Source organism: Bos indicus, chromosome 1 (genome assembly GCF_029378745.1).
Source record: "Bos indicus isolate NIAB-ARS_2022 breed Sahiwal x Tharparkar chromosome 1, NIAB-ARS_B.indTharparkar_mat_pri_1.0, whole genome shotgun sequence".
NCBI classification, from domain to species: domain Eukaryota; kingdom Metazoa; phylum Chordata; class Mammalia; order Artiodactyla; family Bovidae; genus Bos; species Bos indicus.
The window spans coordinates 23248208-23274344 of record NC_091760.1 but is presented as its reverse complement, the minus strand read 5'-3'; the positions used below and the strand labels follow the sequence as shown (position 1 = coordinate 23274344).

The 26137-nt window shown below is 38.4% G+C and overlaps 1 protein-coding gene across 1 annotated transcript in view; it reads right to left on the bottom strand.

The window, feature by feature from the left end:
- Positions 1 to 26137, bottom strand: part of LOC139182240 (putative uncharacterized protein ENSP00000383407) — a 46243-nt gene that overhangs the window by 2977 nt on the left and 17129 nt on the right. Inside the window, exons 3-5 of the mRNA XM_070786773.1 lie at positions 14745 to 14782; positions 11841 to 11878; positions 5294 to 5380 (exon numbers count right to left, since the gene is read on the bottom strand). Coding sequence (XP_070642874.1) covers positions 5294 to 5380; positions 11841 to 11878; positions 14745 to 14782 — 163 coding nt within the window. The remainder of the gene's footprint in view (positions 1 to 5293; positions 5381 to 11840; positions 11879 to 14744; positions 14783 to 26137) is intronic.

Sequence of the window (26137 nt, the reverse complement as noted above, 5' to 3'; positions counted from 1 at the left end):
CCTCTGATGTCTCTCCCTCCTGAGACCCAGCCTTTAGCCTGGGAGAAGCTCGAGCTACATGGAGAGGCCACATATTGGTTCTCAGGTGATAGTCCCAGCTGAGCCCAACCTGCAGTTATCCCAAACAGGCACCCAACACGTAAGCGAAGGAACCTCTAGATGATTACGGCCATCAGACATGTAAGTCCTCCTCAAGTAGCCATGTATGGATGTGAGAGATGGAACAAAAAGAAGGCTGAGCACTGAAAAATTGATGTCTTCCAATTGCAGTGCTGGAGAAGACTCTTAAGAATCCGTTGGACAGCAAGGAGATCAAACCAGTCAATTCTAAAGGAAATCAACCCTGAATATTCACTGGAAGGAATGGCACTGAAACGCCAATCCTTTGACCTCCTAATGAGAAGAGCCAACTCATCAGAAAGACCCTGATGCTGGGAAGGATTGAGGGCAGGAGAAGAAGGAGGTGACAGAGGATGAGATGGTTGGATGGCGTCATCAACTCAATGGACATGAGTTTGAGCAAACTCTGGGAGATGGTGAAGGACAGGGAAGCCTAGCATGCTGCAGTCCATGGGGTCACCAAGAGTCAGACATGACTGAGGGACTGAACAACAGCAGCGACAGTCATTTAAGTCTTCCTAAAAGAAGCCTCAGATGTCGGGAAGTGCTGCTGCTGCTACTGCTGCGTCACTTCAGTCGTGTCGGACTCTGTGCGACCCCATAGACGGCAGCCCACCAGGCTTCCCGTCCCTAGGATTCTCCAGGCAAGAACACTGGAGTGGGTTGCCATTTCCTTCTCTAATGCATGAAAGTGAAAAGTGAAAGTGAAGTCGCTCAGTCGTGTCCAACTCTTCGCAACCCCATGGACTGCAGCCTACCAGGCTCCTCCGTCCATGGGATTTTCTAGGCAAAAGTACTGGAGTGGGGTGCCATTGCCTTCTCCATGAAGTGCTAATTTGACTGAATCCCTGACTTGCAAAATCTATGAGTCTAATGAAATTTTGCTTTATGTCATTAAGGTTTGGGTTGGTTGGTTTGTAGCAGTAGATTATCTGCACATGCATGGACTACATCAGCAGGTCACAAATGGCAGTGTACTTAAGAATGTATCTTTCAGCATAAACATTCACATTCCAACTGCCCTTCAAATGCAGATGCAGAAAAAAAAGGGATTTGGTTAAAAAAGCAATATCTCTACTCAGCTTTGGAGAAGGCAATGGCACCCCACTCCAATACTCTTGCCTGGAAAATCCCATGGATGGAGGAGCCTAGTAGGCTATAGTCCATGGGGTCGCTAAGAGTCAGACACGACTGAGCGACTTCCCTTTCACTTTTCACTTTCATGCATTGGAGAAGGAAATGGCAACCCACTCCAGTGTTCTTGCCTGGACAATCCCAGGGATGGGGGAGCCTGGTGGGCTTCCGTCTATGGGGTCGCACAGAGTCGGACACGACTGAAGCGACTTAGTAGTAGCAGCTACTCAGCTTCTAGGTGATTCTAACGGAAATTAGATTTCTGACCATAGGTAACTCTGAAGAATGGAAGGGGTTTCAAGATTCTTTTGTACAAAACACTAAATCTTAGAATGTTCACACTGAATTCAGATAGACGTCCTTAAAATTAAAAGAGACTGATTTGGCAGGAAACCTTTCCTCTGGAAGTTTATTCATACATAGCACACAGACAGAGATTCAGGTGTGAAATCAGGCTTCTTTCCATCATTCCTCACATAGTCCAGTCTAATCTGAGTTAAATCACATGCTCTTGGGAAATAATATCTCAATCAAATTGTGGTTCCTGAAAATTACATAGAATGGTAAATACACTTGTGACTATATACATTTACTATCTTAAAAATGAGGGTAACATGCCAATAAAGAAGAAGACTTAATAAGATCCAGAGAAGTTCAGCCAAAATATTTATATGCTTGCTCAGAAGAGGCTGGCCAAATAATGATACTGACTACAATTCAGGAAAGAATATTTCAAGCAAATGGCAATTCCACTGTTAAACTGGAAGGTCCTAATGTCTCTACCAATGGGATTTTTATAATGAATCTCATCAAAATCATATGTAAAAAGGATTCATTTTAAAAATAATTTTGCAGTAGTATGAGTGGAGTTAATTCTCCTTGCATTACTAACCGTATTTCCTGAATGTATCCAGCTTCTTACAAACTGTACAAAAATATACCATTTTTTAAAACATATTTTCTGTTTCATTCATGGTATAGTCTACCACATCACACTGTTTGAAAAAAATCTCTAAATCTGCAAATATGTTTTGTTTCTTTTATCTTTTTTTAAAAATTTGGCTTTGTTTTTGTTCTTTGTACTTTCGGGTACACAATAATGAAAGCCCTCTTCTTAAAAAATGTCTTTACTTAAATCATAATTTGATCTTGGGTAAATTCCAATGCATAGATTTCAAAAAGTCAATTCTTTTCAGGCTTTTTCCCCCATAAAATTAAGGCCAAAATATATTTAAATTTTTAAAAAATCAATCTTAATTTACTAAAATGAATATTACTAATATTCTGCCTGTTTAGAGTGCTGAAAATAAAAAAAAATTACAGATTAATTTCCCTTAATTAATTGGCAAGTTATGCCAATCTTTCAGTTGTAACGTCCTGAGCATTCAGTTTAACCCACATGTATTTTACAGATGTTGTCTCAGTAGCACGTATGCAGATTGAGATAAAAGTATTCCTAGAAGAAGGAAATGGATCACATCAACGGAAAATGCTTCCAGCTCTTAACTTATTGTGATAAATTTTTGTCTTAACCAACATAACACAGTCATATTTTTGGGTTATGTGAATATCTTTATGGATTAAAATACCAGGCACAAATCCTTAGCTTAATATTAATATAACCAGTGGAAGTGTATTTTGTCAGGACTCCAGAGGACTAAATTTTTGCTGTTAATATAACTTGTGTCATGTGGAAACATCATTTTGTAATTGAAATTGAGAGAAATGGAACTTTTTTGGTTCTTGGAGTTTATAATATATTATTTATGTTAATGTCACTCTTACAATTTCCCTACATATTTTCTTCTGTTTTATTGAAAGATGAGTTTTACAATTTCATCTTTAGTGTTCAATAAAATCATGGGCTGTGGATATTGGCAATGATGTACCTACCTGTCTTCATCTCAGTAAACCTCACAGACTGCCTATCCTCAGGCCCAATAAACCACTCTTAAGTAATTATTCAATTAACAGCAAAAAATAGTGTTTAAAATGAGAAAGAAATATTATAGGTTGATATGTAGGGCACTAATTGCTTAGAAATATTCTGAGCCTTCCAAAGGAAGCTACTACACCCATAAAATTCAAGTCCACACTTGTGGCTCATCCTTCCCTACTAAATTTCTCCCTTCAATTTACAATGGCACCAACAGCGTTGGTCTCAGGCCTAGCATTAATCCGTAGGCGATGTCCTATGACTCAGCTGGTACTGCTGAAATGTCAACTGAACTTCTTAGGCACATTCGTGAATGCGTGTGTGCATGCGTGCGTGCACAGACAGATTGAACACAGGAGCACTTAAGAATCTGAGAAATATCGAAGTGGAAAAGTCTGTAAAAGCATTCCTTTTTGTTTTCTAACAAAAAGATCACTAATCAGAAAACACCTCACCTTTGGCCAAGATTTTTTGCTGCTTTGTCAATATAACTGTAATAGAATTACTTACCTATGACTGCTAATTTTTTTTAATTTAATTTTATTTTTTAACTTTACAATATTGTATTGGTTTTGCCATGTATCAACATGAATATGCCTCAGGTATACATGTGTTTCCCATCCTGAACCCTCCTCCCTCCTCCCTCCCCATACCATCCCTCTGGGTGGTCCCAGTGCACCAGCCCCAAGCATCCAGTATCCTGCATCGAACCTGGACTGGCAACTCATTTCATATTTGATATTATGCATGTTTCAATGCCATTCTCCCAAATCATCCCACCCTCTCCCTCTCCCATAGAGTCCAAAAGACTGTTCTATAAATTTAAAACAAACACCACAACATTTTACAGAAAGGAAGTTTAAGAAAATAGAACATTTGAAGAAGTTTATGGAAAAATTTATAACAAAAATATTCTATAATATAGTTATAATTTCTTTATTCATAGGTTGATGTGGAATAATCTAAAAGTAACGTGCTTATTACAGAGATGGATGAATGAATGGATGGGTGGATGAAAGTTTAATTAACTAACCTAGGTGTGAATGAATATCACTAACATTCATGAGGTAAAGACAGAATTTAATCAAACACAATATAAGTAAAACATTGCCTATCTTATAATTTTTAAAAAATGTCTAAAATAATCCCCAAATGTTTCACTTGTTTAATTTATTTATAATGGAGAAATCTGTAAGTATTGAAATTAAGCTCAAAACTATTCAGTAGAACATTATTCAATCTTGGATAAAATTGAAACAGTTCAAAGGAAAATGATTATTTTCATAAATGATTACTTTGTAAATCTATGAGCTCCTTCACAGCACTCAAAAGGCAAAATTTGAACAATCATACTATGTAACTCCTAACTCTAAAAATATTTGTCCCCAAATATTAAAATATCTTTTAAAATTAAATTTAAAATTCAAATTAAATTTAAAAATACAAATAGTTAAATAATCAATAACTAATATGAGCAATTTTTTATTGTTCCAGTAACACTGAAGGAAAATACCAAGGATATTAATTTTTTATGTTATTGTCCATCTTTGTGAACTCTTAAGACTTTCTGTTTTATTCATAACCTTTCCAAAGTTAAGTAATTTTAATTATGAAATCATTTATTATTAATAAAGCTTTTTACACCTGGCTGCTAATTTGCTCTTCTTAAGACTTTTTTTAAATAAAATGACATAGTTTTGCATTAATAGTCAAGGGTATTTCTCTTAAATATTTAAAGAAAATCTAAAAATCACAAAGGTTAATATATTAATGTTATTTTTATAAGGTTTTTCTATGTGCTGAGTTTTAATATATTTTTGCATTATTTTAGACATTAAAGGATTTCAAATTTTTTGTAACTGATTCTTTGCTTCAACAGGGAACTTAATTAAATTCTACTTTCCTTCTGCATGTCTGTCCACTTACACACACAAGTATACATTCTATTAATAATATACAAATTCTATTCTTTTAGTTTTTCCTTCTTAAGTAGACTATAATGCAATGCTTATTTTAATGAAGAAAGATGTAAATTTTTCTTACTTGCCCTTTATACTACTTTGGGAAAATGCAAAGTCAGCGGGAACTAAATTTAGCAATTACCTTTCAGCTGACAGAATCTTCTGATGTGGGAGTCATTCTCAGATTTGCTGGGTTCCTGCCAAATTGTGTCATTCACAGTTTTTCCCTCTAAAGTAAAGCAGAAGATTGGTTAGAAGTCACAGTAACATCTGTCCAGTAAGTGTAGGAAATTCGATATCAAAACAAATTGAGCACACAGGGGTAGCATGGTAAGTAATATGTTGAGAAAGCATTGTGGTCCATTCTGGAGAGTTCTGGTCCCTCATGAATACAACCAACGTCCTGTGGGCTCCCGCTCTTTTTTTTCCCTATGAACTAAATAAGGACCTACACGTAGATGGTAGAAGGTTGCTACTGAAATACTCTTGAAAACTTTTGATTACATTATTCTTGGAGTATTTTTCTTGAATTAATAACCATTTATTTTTTATATATCAAAGTAGCTCCATCCTCCACATTCTTCATTTCTTTTTAACAAAATGGTTAAGGAAGTGTATCGAGAGAACATTGAGCTATTTCAAGAAAGTCTAAGACCCTTGACTGGGAGAACAATCAATTTCTTCTAAGTGTTAGCTTTGTTCTCCCAACACCTGGAGCAGGGTCTAAACATGCTGTAAAGAACTGAACTGCACCAGAATGAAGAACTGGAAGCCCTTCTAGTGAATGTCGCTCAGTCGTGTCTGACTCTTTGCGACCCCATGGACTCCGCAGTCCATGGAATTCTCCAGCCAGAATGCTGGAGTGGGTAGCCATTCCCTTCTCCATGGGATTTTCCCAACCCAGGGATTGAACCCAGATTTTCTGCATTGCAGGAGGATTCTTTACCATCTGAGCCACCAGGGAAGCCTAACAATACTAGAGTGGGTAGCCTAACCTTTCTTCATGGGATCTTCCCAACCCAGGAGTCCAACTGAGGTTTCCTGCATTGCAGGCAGATTCTTTACCAGCTGAGCTACCAGGGAAGCCTGGAAGCCCTTCTAACCTGCTTACAAAGACTAATCATCCCACATGTTGTACCACATCATTGATAAAGCAAAGTTTAAATAATGCAACCAAAGTATTACACAAACTCAGCAGGCTGGGCTGGTTTTTATTAGAGTGTAATTGCTATACAATGTTGTGCTTGTTTCTGCTGTACGATGAAGTGAATCAGCTATATGTATACACATATTCTGTCCCTCTTGGACCGCCCTACTGCCCCACCCACATCCCACCCATCTAAGCTCTCTGCATTCTACAGCAGTTTCCCACTAGGTATCTATTTTACATGTGGCAGTATATACAGATAGGTCAATGCTACTCTCCCAATTCTTCCCACTCTCTCCATCCACAAGTGTCCACAAGTCAGTTCTCTTGCTGTGCTGTTTTTAAAGTCACTATTTCCTTTGATATTTGACTACAGAGAAGGCAGGTGATCATCAAAAACTATGTTATAGAGTCTTGTGAGCACAAACTGAAAACACTATGAAAATGGCATATATAAATGGAAAACAGAAGTTGGCTTGCTTCCTTTCATTTCAGGCCATACACTATTCAAATCAGGGCTGACATTCAAAATACTTAGCAGCTACTGCTCACAGGGCCTTGACAAATGAGACAGAACTCAGCTCCTGTGGATATTACCACTGGTGGAAGATCAGACCCTATTAAAATGCAGATGTCCTTAGTAGGTGCATCCATAGATGATCACCACTTTGGTCTGAGCGCTTTTCATACCCTATCCAGGAAACTGGCTTTCAAAAGAGGAAGACTGGGGTTTGAGTATCCAACTCCTAAGCCCTGCTGGGAAGAAAGTGTGCCCACCACTCTGAAAAACTCCATAAAAAATGAATTATTGAGTGAATAATCCAGTTGTCTTGTCACTACAAATGCTTTATAACTAGTGACCCCCTATCATCTAAATGGCAAAGAGAAGCATCATCTATTAACTTTCTAAAAATAATTAGATTTTTACTTCAGAATCTGCCTGCAATGCAGGAGTCCCAGGAGACTCAGGTTCAATCCCTGGGTTGGGAAGATCACCTGGATGAGGGCCTGGCAACCCACTGCAATATTCTTGACTGGAGAATCCCATGGACAGAGGAGCCTGGCGGGCTACAGTCCATAGGGTCACAAAGAATTGGACAAGCCTGAAGCGACTTAGCATGCACTAGAATTAAAATACACATCAAACCAATTGCTTCTGTTATTACTATGTATACTATAGCCACAAAAACTGAAGAAAATCGCTGGTACTTGAGATGCTATGATAAGTCTTTTATAATTCAACCATTGTTTATTTCATTCCTAAATTCCTAGCTATGAAAATATAGCTAAGAGATCATCTTGACTATGGGCCCTCCAAGCTAAAGTTGGGAAACTGGAAGGTAATCAGCCAATAAAAGGTTTGTTTTTTTTTTTTTTTTTGGTATAAAAGGAAATAATTCTGAATAAGCCAATAGTTTTTTGTCTTCAGTTCAGATCAATTGCTCAGTTGTGTCCAACTCTTTGCAGCTCCATGGACTGCAGAACGCCAGGCTTCCCGTCATCATCCCAGACCTTCTCAGATTCATGTCCATCAAGTCAGTGATGCCATCTAACCATCTCATCCTCTGTTATCCCCTTCTCCTGCCTTCAATCTTTCCTAGCATCAGGGACTTTTCCAATGAGTCAGTTCTTTGCATCAGGTGGCCAAAGTATTAGAGTTCCAGGTTCAGCATCAATCCATCCAATGAATATTCAGGACAGATTTCCTTTAGGATTAATGGCTTTCATCTCCTTACAGCCCAAGGGACTCTCAAGAGTCTTCTCCAACACCAGAGTTCAAAAGCATCATTTCTTTGGTGCTCAGCTTTCTTTATGGTCCGACTCTCATATCATATATCTCATCCATATATGACTACTGGGAGAACCATAGACGAAAACCATTTGACTAGATGAGCCTTTGTTGGCAAAGTAATGTCTCTGCTTTTTAATATGCTGTCTAGGTTGGTCATAGCTTTTCTTCCAAGGAACAAACGTCTTTTAGTTTCATGGCTGCAGTCAGCATCTGAAGTGATTTTGAAGCCCAAGAAAATAAAGTCTCTCATTGTTGCCATTGTTTCCCCATCTATTTGCCATGAAGTGATGGGACTGGATGCCATGATCTTAGTTTTTTGAGTAATGAGGTTTCAAGCCAGCATGTTCACTCTCTTTTTTAACTTTCATCAAGAGGCTGTTCAGTTCTTATTCATTTTCTGCCATTAGGGTGGTGTCATCTGCATATCTGAGGTTACTAATATTTCTCCCTGCAATCTTAATTCCAGCCTGTGCTTCATCCAGCCCAGCGTACATTCACATGATGTATGCTGCATATAAATTACATAAGCAGGGTGACAACACACAGTCTTGAAATACTCTTTTCCCAATTTGTAACCAGTCCATTCTTCCATGTCTGGTTTTACTCTTGCTTTTTGACCTTCATAGAGATTTTTCAGAAGGCAGGTAAGATGGAGAAGCTCTATACAGTCAGCAAAAACAAGACCGGGAGCTGACTGTGGCTCGGATCAGGAACTCCTTATTGCCAAATTAAGACTTAAATTGAAGAAAGTAGGGAAAACCACTAGACCATTCAGGTATGACCTAAATAAAACCCCTTATGATTATACAGTGGAAGTGAGAAATAGATTTAAGGGCCTAGATCTGATAGATAGAGTGCCTGATGAACTATGGATGGAGGTTTGTGACATTGTACAGGAGACAGGGAACAAGACCATCCCCAGGGAAAAGAAATGCAAAAAAGCAAAATGGCTGTCTGGGGAGGCCTTACAAATAGCTGTGAAAAGAAGAGAAGCAGAAAGCAAAGGAGAAAAGGAAAGATATAAGCATCTGAATGCAGAGTTCCAAAGAATAGCAAGAAGAGATAAGAAAGCCTTCCTCAGCAATCAATGCAAAGAAATAGAGGAAAACAATAGAATAGGAAAGACTAGAGGTCTCTTCAGGAAAATTAGAGGTACCAAGGGAACATTTCATGCAAAGATGGGCTCAATAAAGGACAGAAATAATATGGACCTAACAGAAGCAAAAGATATTAAGAAGAATTGGCAAGAATACACAGAAGAACTGTACAAAAAAGATCTTCATGACCAAGATAATCATGATGGTGTGATCACTCACCTAGAGCCAGACATCCTGAAATGTGAAGTCAAGTGAGCCTTAGAAAGCATCACTACGAACAAAGCTAGTGGAGGTGATGGAATTCCAGTTGAGCTATTTCAAATCGATGCTGTGAAAGTGCTGCACTCAATATGCCAGCAAATTTGGAAAACTCAGCAGTGGCCACAGGACTGGAAAAGGTCAGTTTTCATTCCAATTCCAAAGAAAGGCAATGCCAAAGAATGCTCAAACTACCACACAATTGCACTCATCTCACACACTAGTAAAGTAATGCTCAAAATGCTCCAAGTCAGGCTTCAGCAATACATGAACTGTGAACTTCCAGATATTCAAGCTGTTTTAGAAAAGACAGAGGAACCAGAGATCAAATTGCCAACATTGGCTGGATCATGGGAAAAGCAAGAGAGTTCCAGAAAAACATCTAGTTCTGCTTTCTTGACTATGCCAAAGCCTTTGACTGTGTGGATCACCAGAAACTGTGGAAAATTCTGAAAGAGATGGGACTACCAGACCACCTGACCTGACTCTTGAGAAACCTGTATGCAGGTCAGGAAGCAATAGTTAGAACTGGACATGGAACAACAGACTGGTTCCAAATAGGACAAGGAGTATGTCAAGGCTGTATACTGTCACCCTGCTTATTTAACTTATATGCAGAGTACATCATGAGAAACTCTGGGCTGGAGGAAGCACAAGCTGGAATCAAGATTGCCGGGAGAAATATCAATCATCTCAGACATGCAGATGACATCACCCTTATGGCAGAAAGTGAAGAGGAATTTAAAAGCCTCTTTTTAGTAAAAAGTGAAAGAGGAGAGTGAAAAAGTTGGCTTACAGCTCAACATTCAGAAAACTCAGATCATGGCATCTGGTCCCATCACTCCATGGGAAATAGATGGAGAAACAGTGGAAACAGTGTCAGATTTTTTTTGGGGGGGGGGCCTCCAAAATCACTGCAGATGGTGACTGCAGCCATGAAATTAAAAGACACTTGCTCCTTGGAAGGAAAGTTATGACCAACCTAGATAGCATATTCAAAAGCAGAAACAGTACTTTGCCAACAAAGGTCCATCTAGTCAAGGCTATGGTTTTCCCATTAGTCATGTATGGATGTGAGAGTTGGACTGTGAAGAAGGCTGAGCACCAAAGAATTGATGCTTTTGAACTGTGGTGTTGGAGAAGACTCTTGAGAGTCCCTTGGACTGCAAGGAGATCCAACCAGTCCATTCTAAAGGAGATCAGTCCTGGGTGTTCTTTGGAAGGACTAATGCTAAAGCTGAAACTCCAGTACTTTGGCCACCTCATGTGAAGAGTTGACTCATTGGAAAAGACTCTGATGCTGGGAGGGATTGGTGGCAGGAGGATAAGGGAACGACAGAGGATGAGATGGCTGGATGACATCACTGACTTGACGGACATGAGTTTGAGTGAACTCCAGGAGTTGGTGATGGACAGGGAGGCCTGGCCTGCTGCAGTTCATGGGGTCACAAAGAGTCAGACACGACTGAGAGACTGAACTAAACTGATTCCTATCTCTTGAAAAATTTTCCAGTTTGTTGTGATCCATACAGTCAAAGGCTTTGGTGTATTCAATAAAGCAGAAGTAGATGGTTTTCTTGAACTTTCTTGCTTTTTCTATGATCCAACGGATGTTGGCAATTTGATCTATGGTTCCTCTGCCTTTTCTAAATCCAGTTTGAACATCTGGAATTTCTCAGTTCATGTACTGTTGAAGCCTAGCTTGGAGAATTTTGAACATTACTTTGCTAGCATGTGAGATGAGTGCAATTGTGTGGTAGTTTGAACATTCTTTGACATTGCCTTTTTGGGATTGTAATGAAAACTGACCTTTTCCAGTTCTGTGGCCACTGCTGAATTTCCAAATTTGCTGGCATATTGAGTGCAGCACTTTCACAGCATCATCTTTTAGAATTTGAAATAGTTCAACTAGAATTCCATTCCTTCCACTAGCTTTGTTCATAGTGATGCTTCCTAAGGCCCACTTGCCTTCACATTCCAGGATGTCTGGCTCTGGGTGAGTGATCACACCATCGTGAATATCTGGGTCATTAATTTTTTTTTTTTTGGTATAGTTCTTCTTTGTAGTCTCGCCACTTCTTATTATTTTCTGCTTCTGTTAGGTCCATACTGTTTTTGTCCTTTATTGTGCCCACCTTGTCATGAAATGTTCCCTTGGTATCACTATTTTTCTTGAAGCGATCTCTAGTCTTTCCCATTCTATTGTTATTTGTCATAGCCATTTAAAATTAGAATAAAACCACATTTCTTTTTTAAATCTCTTCTATATAATTCAAAGACAAATCAATTTGTTTTCATTCATCAATTTCGGTTACTTTATGGCATTAACAGAAGAAAATCACTCTTAGAGAAATAGAATGTATCATGTGCATGAGAAATCTTATGGATTACTCACCAAATACTTTACTTTCAGACATAGATCTCCGGATTGACCTAGAAGAATAAAAGAAACAGATATTTAAGTCTAGATTTAATAAATTATGTTTTAAGTGAAATAGAAATTAGATCACTTAGACATGAGTGCAAAGCCATGGTGAGCAGAAATAAATTCTACCTCTAAGTAAGTTTTACATTTGGACCTGAATTTTCCTGAGCCTAGATGACAAAGTGTAGTTAATCAAAGTATAATCTTGGATTGGAAATTTTCATGCAATATAAAGAAACATTCACAAATCTCAGCCCTCCCAACCCTGCAAAAAGAAAACAGTAGGCCATTCTGTATGAGTGTACCTCAAAATAATCAAATAGTTCTTCTAAAAATAACTATATTCAATAAATACAGAAAAATACTGCAATTTGAATACAACCACTGTATAATCCCTAATAAAACAATGAAAAATGAAATTCCTCAGTCGTGTCCAACTCTTTGCGACCCCATGGACTGTAGCCTACTAAACTCCTCTGTCCGTGGGATTTTCCAAGCAAGATTACTGGAGCAGGTTGCCATTTCCTTCTCTAGGGACCTTCCTGACCCAGGGATCGAACTCAGGTCTCCTGCATTGCAGGCAGACCTTTACCCTCTGAGACACCAGGGAAGCCCAATAAAACAATAAATGTGTGCAATAATCGCCAATTCTAATTAAAGTTTTTAATTGAAAGGCTGATGGGCAACGTGTGCTGGATGGGTCAGTCTGATACCATCTGAACCCAATACGCAAGTTTACAGTCATAAAAATAGAGACAAGCCGATATATGAGCTTCCCATGTAATGCAACAGGAAGTATAAAGTCACTGATGACCTACTTTAAAAATAAATACATAAGACAGAAATAACTTGGATCTTATCAAGCCTTATGAAACTTTAATCTTATCAAGCCTGGAGATCTAACTAAAAATTTACAGTAAACAGAACAGAGAACATGTGTTTAAAACACACACACACATAGGATGCAATCAGTAAAATTCAAACTATAAAAAATTCCTCAGAAAGAACAATTCAGTTTTTTCAACAAATAAATGGGAGGAGAGACCTATAAATTGAGAAACATGAACAAAATGCAATGCATGAGTCTTCTTTGGATCACGATTCAAATAAACTAGCTACTATTAAAAAAAGCACTTGAGGCTACCAGACACATTTTAACACTGACTCTAGACTTGGTGATATTTGATTATTTTTCTTATTTTGTTCCAGTGTAGTAGTTATGTTTTTTTCTAAATGTGATGTTGTAGTTATGCTTTCAAAAATAATTCTTGTGTTGTTAATGATATCGTGGAACATGAAATTGTATGTCTAAGAAATGCTTTATAAAAATCCCAGTGTGGGTGGTGAGAATGGTGAGTCAGGTGGGTAGAAATGAAATAAGATTGACTATAAATTGATACTTGATTGTGTTAGTCAATTTACACCTTCGGTGAACATAAGCATATTGTGTATGTATAAACAATTTTGTTATAACTGGGGTGTTTTCCATTATTCACCTTTTTTAAGCTCAGGTTTATAAGCAAACTCCTCCATATAGAGTGTTTCTTTTTTCTTAACCATGTTATTTTGTTTTGTTTTAATTTTTTACTGCAAAATACTTATTCAGGACATCTCTTGGGAAGTAGCAAGTGTTCCAAAAAAAAGCTACTTATAATATTATAAAGTGAAGTAGGTGCATAATGACAAAAGGGATTATTCTTTTTAGGGGAGTGATGGGCAAAAGAATTGAGGGACTGAATAAAGTTTTCAAGTTTAACTGGTAGGAATTTGCAAAGCACGTTAATTGATTTGGCTTATGTTTGAAAAACCTAGTTTAGTCATCATCGGGTGCTTTCCCTCTCATTTATCCTGCTTCTGCCCCTCCGTGTTTGGGTATCATCTAATCCGTAGAAGCATCAGTCATAAACCAAAAGCTGCAATTTTGTGTAAGTATTTGATTTGGGATTAGCGAGTTCCTTATCCGTGGATAGAATAAACAGTTACATAGGAGGGGCGACTTTTAAGACTGATAAGAGCCCTGATTAAAAAACCCTTCTTTATTCCTACTCATGCTTAAAATGCCACTGATGTAGTTTAAGTAGCTAACTATGGCTGAAATACAACTACCCTGGCAGGTGCTCTAAGCTGTTAATCATGCAATTACCTACTTACTATGGATGCATTTTATATCCTTACTGGGAGAAAGCTTTTAGCAAGAAAGGGAGGAAAGACTATGAAAGCACAAAGTGCTTTGTGGGTGGAGGTGGGGGCAGAGGGAGGTTTGGGGGCTGGTAAGAGCTGTCAAAAAAGACTACATCCAGAAGAAGTTCACATATTGACAATTTAGTCTCAGACCATTCCGGGGTGCAAGGAAGTTGTTCTTCTGTATCATCAGCAACCAATCTGGAAATTTCCCCATAAACCAACTTCCTGCTTCTATGTATTTCCTGCTTATTAGTTAAAAATCCCATTACCTTATGCAACATGTGTGTGTCGCATCCTCTGGCAGCTTGATGTGCTGAATATAAAGCCAAGCCTGACCTAAATAACCCAAATCTCTTTGCAAACACATTTTTATTTGGATTAGAAGAACTCCAGAAGATTAATAGGTCACCAATAGAAACATGTTTTCGAGTAGGCTTCCACTTTAATCTGAACCTAGTTTAGACACGTTTCTTCTTCTGAAAATTTAATTTTTGCATCCTTGTCTACAGCAATGTCACAACACCAGTTTCCTATGCATCAGCATAAATATAAATGGTAGCAGAGTAAAGTATACCTAGATTGGTAAGTGACGATTTTTAAAAAGCACTTTGACAGGAAACCCACTAAAATATTCCATTCAACATTACAGAACTAAGAGAACATAAAGTTTTCAAAGTAAATTTGACTTACTTTCTTTTTGTTTTCCCATTCTCAAAATTAGAAACTTCCTGTAAAATAAAATAAAAAGTAGAATAAAATAATACCCCAAGAAATCATAAAGATAATTCAAGTATAGTTTATCTTTGAGTATAATCCAAATGGAGTTCACTTTGCCTTGTCCTACTAAAATGACTGTATTTTTAAATATATTTAGTATAATCATGGTTCTGGTTTTTACTTTTTTCTCTATTTGTAACTTTGATACATGTTTACCTTAGTGTAAGCCCTTGACAGTTAATAAGCAAATCCTTTAAACAAAAATCTGTAGTTAAATCCTTGTAACCTCAACTTTATATCCTCCATCAACCCTTCAAGACCACAAGGAAAGATATATACGAGTATGTTAATTACATTCTCTTCTTTTGAGAAAGATGGACAGTAGCTTACCACAAAACCCCAAGTGTGCTGAAATACACCTGTGATTCATCCAGGCTTTTTCTTCAGAGAAGCTGATGTCATATCCCTTACACCCTGGCAGAATACAATGTCAACATGTCTTTCACCATCCATCTTTGAAAGGGCTTAAATTGCTTCTAGGCACCTTTAAGAACTCTCTTCAGATTTTCTCTTTACCATTCATCCAGTCCTTCATCCTAAAACCATTTATGTATTTGGTGTCCAAAGTGTTTTTTGAACACATGTTATATGATAGGCAGCAGATCATGTTCTGAATAATTTTTTTGGTGTGGTAGGAATTTTTATAGTAAAGAATTTGGGGACCAACATTCCATATAAGGAGAAAAACATAGAAGCTAAGGCTGAAAGGAGTGGTGAACAAAAATCAGAAGAAGGAAAGTACTTTTTTTTTAAAATTAAAGTGTGCTTGATTTACAGTGTGGCATTTGTTTCAAGTATACAGCATAGTGTTTTTTGCAGATTTTACTCACAACTGGTTTTATTACTGCAATGCTTGAGAGCCTGAGTACTGTAAAATCCAAGATAAGCTTTCCCCTACATAGTAACTGAGGGGGCCCTTCCTCAAACCCTTATTATGTTTTTATCAAGATTTAACTTCAAGGACAATTTGAATTACCTATTTCAAGTTGTTGAGTAGAACTGAAAACCCATCTGCTGAAGCAGTCAGTCCCCAAACTTGAACTACTTTTGCCAAATTAAGATGCCTATGGATCACCTAGAGGACAGTCTTGTAGAAGAGAGCTGGGCCAGAAGTAAAGATGAGGGAGTCATAAACCAAGCCCTGACATGAGTTGGAATAGCAACAGAACCTTGAGGAGTTAGTGGTCAGATTGATCACTCCTTCGATTCTCTATGCTTTGTTATCATGTGTCCTAAAAGTAATCAATCTCTATTCATGGTCTTTTTATGAAATTCAGTCTTGGTCTAAATGCCTCTGACCCTCAGCCCAGAAGCTCATTATGTCTTTTCCCTCACAATCAGCAGACACACCAGCTTTGTGAGGGTCATCAGGAAAGGGGATGGCCACCTATCTTTGTGTGGCCGTCATATATGTGATATATTCCTATCATATATATTTGGAATTTAGCTAGGAAGGACCAAACTTCCCGTCCCCATAAGCATGCAGTTTGGGTCAATTATGTCTCAAAAATCTGAATCCATTGTCCCAGAGTCACATTAATTTGTGTACATGAGTGTAGATAAATCTCTTCAGATCACAAATCTTATTCTCTTCAGAATAATTCTGTCTCTTTTGAGTATGTTGAGAAATGGTTAACTCTAAATTCTGGTTTAGAGTTAACCAATACCAAAGACGGATTTGAAACAAGAAAGATAAGAAATGTTAAATATCTTTCATATTTGTTATCACTTGAAACATATTCTTTTTGAATCCACTTATTGTATCAATAATTCACTGTTTTTTTGCTACCAAAGAGATTAATTCCAGATGACACAAAACTTGTGTGAAACTGAGCTCCAAGTGTTTGAATTGGGGAAGAGGGCATATTATTCAAGCAGAGTCTCCTGCGTCACCTGGGTGAAGCCTTGGCTAAGTTAATATAATCAGATTTCAATCCTACACAAAGCTGGTTAAATATACATGGCTACTGATGTGGTGAAAGGGACACAGTTACATTAAGAGATGAGGTTTAGAGGTATCTGGACCAAGATTGAAAAAATTTCATGTAACCATACTCGGATACTGGTAATTTTTAAAACAAATATTGTCACAACATTCTCTAGAGACTGTCTACTTTATTCTGTTTTACTGGAATCCAGGTCATCCAATTTTTGCTTGTAATGAATCAGCTTAGGTTTGGGGATCTTTTACTAAAGAGTTTTCTTTTACTGACTACTTTGAAAAAGATTTTGAGCTAGAATTTCTTTGGAATCTCTATCAAAATGAAAGAGATAATGTGGTGCTTCTTAGGGAACCTGTGTCCTACAAGAGAGTAGGAGAGTGAAGCACACGAAATGTGCTTTCAAGTGTGATGATATGAAGGAAAAGGATTACTCAAACAGGGCAGAAGACGTCTGTTCCCTGGTGTTGCTTAGTAGTAAATGACTACTGAACTGGTTAAGCAATTTTTAGTACTGCTTGTACCGAACAGTCTGCTTACGTAAGCAGACTGTCACATGCTTCGGAGTTCAGACCCTAGGGTCTTTATTCCTGGAGGGGCAAGTCCAGAGGCCCTACACACAGCTTTATTTCAGAACTATATCTGTGTGTGTGTCTGTGTGTGTGTGACACTCTGAACTACAAAAGGAAAATATCACTTCAGAGAGTCAATGAAGTCCTTCTGTCTACTCCATTAATTTGACACTTGCCATAAATACCAGGTAAAGCGTGCTCCTATTAGCCTTTATTATCCCTTCAGTCAAGTACTAATCATTAGTCTTATCTTTCATTCATTAGGGAATTTGTAGCTTAATTTAATTTTTACCCCTGGCAATTTTTAGGAAAATAAAAAAATGAAATGTAGACAAATTATTATGAATGGGCTGGTAGAAACTAAAAAAGTATGTCCAAGCTGTGTTATTTTTCAAGTAGAAGAGGGTAGGCTCTAGGAGCAAAGCGCTTTCACATAACTATGAAACTAGATCAAATTAGGGAAAATTTTAAAACAATTTGAAATGAAAAAAGAGAAGATGCCTTTTAAAAGAATACAGAAATTTTGGATACCAACTGCCATCTATCTAGTCTCATACTGTGGGGTTGAGACTGTCCTTTGGGGTTGAATCTAATATGTGCATGTTTCTTGCATTATTGGTTTTTAAATCTTACTTTCAAATCACAAAGTCAAAAGGAAAAATGAAGTGAATATGTCAGGACTTGTTGTTGCCAAGCTAATGGAAATGTGAAAAGTATTTCTGTACAGAGAATATTGATTGACAGTAAATGATGGTGTAAATCCCATGGTGAGTTTTTAAGACTGAAGAGTTGATGAGATCTGACCTTTGATTTGCAGATGAATAAATTGAGGTCCCAGATGGTAAACTGACTTGTCTAGGGTCACACATACAGTGTTTACCTTGGTTAAACGCTAGGCATTTTCATCGCTCCCATATATTCCTTAAAATAATATAATTAATTCATTCATATATCCACAGTTGATTTAACAAACATTAATTGAGCATCTATTATGTACCATACACTCTTTTAGAGTCAAAAAGGTATTGCAACTGGTTCTTCTCTCAAAAGCCATAATCAATGACTACTGCTCTCAGCAGGGGGGTCCTGTTGGATTTCATGATTTTTCTAATTTTGAAGATTAAATGAGCTAGCCTTTATAAAATCTCCAAACCAATGAAGGTACTTACTGATGTTATTTCTCATTAGATTAATTATTCATTGACGGTTACATAGAATTCCGATATTGAGGCAGGAGTCGAACATAAATATGATACACATAGTTGTATACATACATATACTTCTAAGTCACTTCAGTCGTGTCCGACTCACTAGGCTCCCCCGTCCCTGGGATTCTCCAGGCAAGAACACTGGAATGGGTCGCCATTTCCTTCTCCAATGCATGAAAGTGAAAAGTGAAAGTGAAGTCGCTCAGTCGTGTCCGACTCTTAGCGACCTCATGGACTGCAGCCTACCAGGCCCCTCCGTCCATGGGATTTTCCAGGCAACAGTACTGGAGTGGGGTGCCATAACTTCTTATTAAAATAAGCTAACCCAATTTCTTTTATTTCAACTCATTCTCTTGCAAGAATAAAGCTAATTCACTTGCATAATTAAAATGATTTTAATATCAAAATGCCATTATTCCAAGATTGCTGCACCCAAACTGAATGAGCCTATGTCTGGACATTTCTTAGCCTTTTAGGCTTCAGTAAAGGTCCCACAGATGTTCAAAAAAAGACATGGAAATTCACAGAAGTTCCTTTAAGAAAATTCTAAAAGGCATCTAGCAAAGAGGATGCTTATGATGCTTATAAAGTGGGTTAATTTTGCAGTGCATTGAAAGTCACCAGAGAGATGAAAAAATATGTAGCCAGCTTTCAGCTCTGTTCTGAAAACAAGGAGGAGTTTTTTGTGCTGGATAACAAACCATCTCCCTGTGAAGGAGGCCTGCAACCCATGAGTTCTTCCATGCTGTCTCTTTACCAGATTACAAACATGTGGAGAAAAATCACATGAAGAAGTCTCCTAAATTATTGAATAGACAACACCACAAAGAAAATGTTAGTAACTATAGCTAGTCTGAGCCCAGGAGGTTAAAGCAAGTTGCTATTGTTTTTTCTAATTTCTTGATTAACACAGTATCAGAATAACAATGGCAGAATACTCATGGATTATCAAGCATAGTTCCAAATGCTTTATATGTAGTAATTCATTTAATCCTCTCAACAATCTTATGAGGTTTATATTGTTATAATCATCTTCAATGTACAGATGAATAAACTGAGGAACAGAGCAGTTAAATTGCATAAGGTCACATAACCAGTAAGTGGTAAAACTGAGATTTTATGCCTGATGCCTTAATGAGTACACAATACTACTTCTATGCATGCATGCATGCAAAGTCACTTCACTTATCTCCGATTCTCTGAGACTCTATGGACTGTAGCCTACCAGGGTCCTCTGTCCATGGGATTCTCCAGGCAAAGATGCTGGAGTGGGTTGCCATGCCCTCCTCCAGGGGATCTTTCTGACTCAGGGATCAAACTCACATCTCTAAGTCTACTGCATTGGCAGGTGGATTCTTTGCCACTAGCGCCACCTGGGATTACACAGATAGAAAATCCACCCTTCATCTAGATCAGAGATCCCATAAATGAACGCTGTTGGCCAGAAGGGAGAGTGATGTGAAAAAGAAGAGAAAATATAGTGCTATGTGCCACAACTGGGCTTCCCTGGTGGCTCAGATGGTAAAGAATCTGCTTGCAATGCAGGAGATCTGCGTTTGATCCATGGGTTTGAAATACTCCCTGGAGAAAGGAATGGTTGCTCACACCTGTATTCGTGCCTGGAAAATTCCATGGACAGGAGAGCCTGGCAGGCTACAGTCCATGGGGTCACAAAGAGTCGGACATAACTAAGTGACTTTCACTTTCACTTTTCATATGCCACTATTAAACAGAAAACTCAGAAAAAATATTCTTAACAAAGCAATAATATGAATAATTTAGTATTTTTGCACATAACCTTTTACTTAATTTTTGGTGGAGTATAGTTGCTTTACAATGTTATGCTACTTTCTGCTGTATAGCAAAGTTATACACATATCCACTCTTTTTTACGTTTCTTTCCCATTTAGGTCACCATGGAGCAGAGTAGAGTTCCCTGTACTGTACAGTAGGTTTTCATTAGTTATCTATTTTAGAGTTGTGCATCCTAGTCTCCCAATTTATCTCATCCCCTTTGGTAGACATGTTTACTTTCTACATCTATATCTACTGTATTCTTGCTTTGCAAATAGTTCATCTGTATCATTTTTCTAGCTTCCACATATAAACAGTATTATACAGTATTTTTGTTTCCCTTTATGACTTACTTTACTCTGTATAACAATTTCTAGGTCCATCCATGTTGCTGCAAATGGCATTATTTCATTCCTTTTCATGGACAAGCAATATCCCATTGTATATATGTACCACATCTTCTCACCCATTAATCTGTCGATGGATATTTAGGTTGCTTCCATGTCCTGGCTATTGTAAATAGTGCTCCAATGAACACTGGGGTGCATGTATCCTTTCAAATTATGGTTTTCTCCAGATATTTGGTCAGGAGTGGGATTGCTGGATTATATGGTAGCTCTATTTTTAGTTTTTAAACAAACCTCCATACTGTTTTCCATAGTGACTCTACCAATTTAGAGTCCTACCAACAGTGTAGGAGGGTTCCATTTTCTCTATTCATTCTTTAGCATTTATTTTTTTAATATTTCTGATGATGGTCATTCTGACTGGGGCTTCCCAGGTGGCACAGTAGTAAAGAATCTGCCTGGCAATGAAGGAGATGCAAAAGATGCAGGTTTGATCCCTGGGTTGGCAAGATCCCCTGAAGGAGGAAACGGCAACCCACTCCAGTATTCTTGCCTGGAAAATTCCATGGACAGAGGAGCCTGGTGGGCTACAGCCCAAGGGATCGCAAAGGAGTTGGACATGACTGAGCATGCATGCACGTATTCTGACGAGTGTGAAGTCATATCTCATTGTAGTTTTGATTTGAATTTCTCTAATAATTTATGATGTGGAGCATCTTTTCATGTATTTTTTGACCATCCTTATGTCTTCTTTAGCGCAATGTCCATTGAGGTCTTCTGCCAATTGTCTGATTGGGTTGGATTCTTTTTTTAATTGAAATACGGTTGACTTAAAATGTGTTAGTTTTAGGTGTGCAGCACAATGACTCAGTTATATTTCATTTTGGACACATAGCATGTACTCTTTTTCAGATTCATTTCCCTTATAGGTTATAATGAAATATTAAGGATAGTTCCCTGTGCTATACAGTAGGTCCTTATTGGTTATCTATTTTATATAGAATGAATATGTAGTTTTATTTGAAGACAAGTGTATGAATAGTAGATTGATGCATTTTAAATGCACTAATCATTTTGTGAATGCCATCATCATAATCATCAAAGAATACCCAGTAATTTATGATGGCACATTTAACTAAAAACTGGCACTTCAGGAATCATTGAATTTAGATACCAGACTTCACATTGGAGCCCCCACAGTATATGACTATAATAAACCTATAGTTCTCAGGGAAAACAGATTTTATCCCCCCATGAGAATGCATTCAAGAAGAAGAAACAGAAGCAACATCAGTTCATTCTGATGTGAAAAGTAGACTTTCTTGCCAGCCCGTCTAGCTCCTATCAAAGAGTAATAATCCTATGTGCTAATGAATTCTGATTTCCTCAAGAGAAACAGGTGGTGTATGGTATCCCCACAAGGCTCATCATCTCAGGGTAGATCTTAGAACTTGCATCACCTGGAGAATGCATGAGTACTATGTCTAACCCATCAGGGACAGGGCTGGTAAACTGCGGAGAACTTGGCCATTTGTCTACTGGTGAGCTAAGTGAGCTTTCTATCAATCCTGAATCAACAAACTCCTCTCACAGTGCTATGAACATCCAGGGTGGTGAGACAGGTTACTTAGAAGATGGTTATTTGAATTACAAAAGATTCTTCCTTTTCAAAAAGGTTCTTTTCAGATTTTTTTTTCATGGAAAGACATCTTATTTTAAAGCTAGCTATGCGTAATGTGTCAATCCCAAATTCCCAGTCTATTTCTCCCCCACCCACCTTTCTCCCTGGTAACCGTAAGTTGGTTCTCTAAGTCTGTGGGTCTGTTTCTGTTTTCTAAATAAGTTCATTTGTACCATTTTTCAGAACTTGCTTTTGTTTATTATTAGAACTTCCTTGAAGTGAAAATGTTAGTAGCTCAGCTGTGTCTGACTCTTTGCAACCCCATGGAATGCAATCTTCCAGGCTTCTCTGTCTGTGGAATTTTCCAGCAAGAATACTAGGGTGGGTAGCCATTCCCTTCTCTAGGAGATTTTCCTGGCCCAGAGATCTAACCTGGGTCTTCTCCACTGGGGGAGCCACCTGGTAACTTGCTTAAGTATCCTTAGATGTGTTGTGATTCATGAAATTATATTTACACAAGTCTTTAGATAGAAACAAGTTCCGATGCTGTAAAGAGCAATATTGCATAGTAACCTGGAATGTTAGGTTCATGAATCAAGGCAAATTGGAAGTGGTCAAACAGGAAATGGCAAGAGTGAACATCGATATTCTAGGAATCAGCGATCTAAAATGGATTAGAATGGGTGAATTTAACTCAGATGACCATTATATCTACTACTGTGGGCAGGAATCCCTTAGAAGAAATGGAGCAGCCCTCATAGTCAACAAGAGTCCAAAACGCAGTACTTGGATGAAATCTCAAAAACGACAGAATGATCTCTGTTCGTTTCCAAGGCAAACCATTCAATATCATGTTAATCCAAGTCTATGCCCCAACCAGTGACGCTGGAGAAGCTGAAGTTGAATGGTTCTATGAAGACCTACAAGACCTTCTAGAACTAACATGCAAAAAAGATGTCCTTTTCATTATAGGGGACTGGAATGCAAAAGTAGGAAGTCAAGAAACACCTGGAATAATAGGCAAATTTGGCCTTGGAGTACAGAATAGAGCAGGGCAAGGGCTAATAGAGTTCTGCCAAGAGAATGCACTGGTCATAGAAAACACCATCTTCCAACAACACAAGAGAAGACTCTACATATGGACATCACCAGGTGGTCAACACCAAAATCAGACTGATTATATTCTTTGCAGCCAAAGATGGAGAAGCTCTATGCAGTCAGCAAAAACAAGACCAGGAGCTGGCTGTGGTTCAGATCATGAGCTTCTTATTGCAAAATTCAGACTTAAATTGAAGAAAGTAGGGAAAACCATTAGACCATTCAGGTATGACCTAAATACAGTGGAAGTGAGAAATAGATTTCAGGGACTAGCTCTGATAGACAGAGTGCCTGATGAACTATGGACGGAGGTCTGTGACATTGAACAGGAGACAGAAATCAAGACCATCCCCAAGAAAAAGAAATGCAAAAAAGCAAGATGGCTGTTTGAGGAGGCCTTACAAATAGCTGTGAAAAGAAGAGAAACAAAAAGCAAAGGAGAAAAGGAAAGATATAAGCATCTGAATGCAGACTTCCAAAGAATAGCAAGGAGAGATAAAAAAGCCTTTTTCAGTGATTGGTGCAAAGAAATAGAGGAAAACAATAGAATGGGAAAGACTAGAGATCTCTTCAAGAAAATTAGAGATACCAAGGGAACATTTTATGCAAAGATGGGCACAATAAAGGACGGAAATGGTATGGACCTAATAGAATCAGAAGATATTAAGCAAGAGGTGGCAAGAATACACAGAAGAACTGTACAAAAAACATCTTCATGACTCAGATAATCACGATGGTGTGATCACTCACACTCACTTAGAGCCAGACATCCTGAAACATGAAGTCAAGTGGGCCTTAGAAAGCATCACTACGAACAAAGCTAGTGGAGGTGATGGAATTCCAGTGGAGCTATTTCAAATCCTGAAAGATGATGCTGTGAAAGTGCTGCACTCTATATGCCAGCAAATTTGGAAAACTCAGCAGTGGCCACAGGACTTGAAAAGGTCAGTTTTCATTCCAATCCCAAAGAAAGGCAATGCCAAAGAATGCTCAAACTACCGCACAATTGCACTCATCTCACATGCTAGTAAAGTAATGCTCAAAATTCTCCAAGCCAGGCTTCAGCAATACATGAACTGTGAATTTCCAGATGTTCAAGCTGGTTTTAGAAAAGGCAGAGGAACCAGAGATCAAATTGCCAACATTGGCTGGATCATCGAAAAAGCAAGAGAGTTCCAGAAAAACATCTATTTCTGCTTTATTGACTATGCCAAAGCCTTTGACTGTGTGGATCACAATAAACTGTGGAAAATTCTGAAAGAGATGGGAATACCAGACCACCTGACCTGCCTCTTGAGAAACTTGTATGTGGGTCAGGAAGCAAGAGTTAGAGCTGGGCATGGAACAACAGACTGACTCCAAATAAGAAAAGGAGTACATCAAGGCTGTATATTGTCACCCTACTTATTTAACTTATATGCAGAGTACATAATGAGAAATGCTGGGCTGGAGGAAGTACAAGCTGGAATCAAGATTGCCGGGAGAAATATCAATAACTTCAGATACGCAGATGACACCACCCTTATGGCAGAAAGTGAAGAAGAACTAAAGAGCCTCTTGATGAAAGTGAAAGAGGAGAGTGAAAAAGTTGGCTTACAGCTCAACATTCAGAAAACTAAGATCATGGCATCTGGTCCCATCACTTCTTGGCAAAGGTAGATTTGGAAACAGTGGAAACAGTGGCTCACTTTATTTAGGGACCCCAAAATCACTGCAGATGGTGATTGCAGCCATGAAATTAAAAGACACTTGCTCCTTGGAAAGAAAGTTATGACCAACCTAGACAGCATATTAAAAAGCAAAGACGTTACTTTTTCAACTAAGGTCCATCTAGTAAAGGCTATGGTTTTTTCAGTAGTCATGTATGGATGTGAGAGTTGAACTGTGAAGAAAGCTGAGTGCAGAAGAATTGATGCTTTTGAATGGTGGTGTTGGAGAAGACTCTTGAGAGTCCCTTGGACTGCAAGGAGATCCAACCAATCCATCCTAAAGGAGATCAGTCCTGGGTGTTCATCTGAAGGACTGATGTTGAAGCTGAAACTCCAATACTCTGGCAACCTGATGCGAAGAGCTGACTCATTTGAGAAGACCCTGATGCTGGGAAAGATTGAAGGCAGGAGGAGAAGGGGACAACAGATGATGAGATGGCTGGATGGCATCACCAGCTCAATGTACATGGGTTTGGGTGGACTCCGGGAGTTGGTGATGGACAGCGAGACCTGGCGTGCTATGGTTCATGGGGTTGCAAAGAGTTGGACACAACTGAGTCTGAACTGAAGGCTTTAGAAAGGAGAAAGACAAGTAATGTTTAAATTTCATGTTGCCTGCCACTTATATCATTCTTATTTATTCCTCACAGCCCCAAATAGAACAAGAAGAAACCTGTGAAAAGTGTGATAGGAAATAGATGGGTAAAGCTATCAAGCTCCATTCTTACAATGAACAAGCACTGGACTGGCACTCCAGAACCTGGCTTGATTTCCCAGTGGGTGTGTGTGCTTGGTTGCTCAGTCACGTCTGATTCTTTGCGATCCCGTGGACTGCAGCCCTCCAGGTTCCTCTGTCCATTGGAATTCTCCAGGCAAGAATACTAGAGTGGGTTGCTGGCTGCCCTCCTCCAGGGGATCTTCCCAAACCCCAGTCTCCTGCATTGCAGGCAGATTCTTTACTAACTCAGTTGCCTGGGAAGCCCTGATTTCCCAGGTCTGCTACTAAACTAGGTAAGG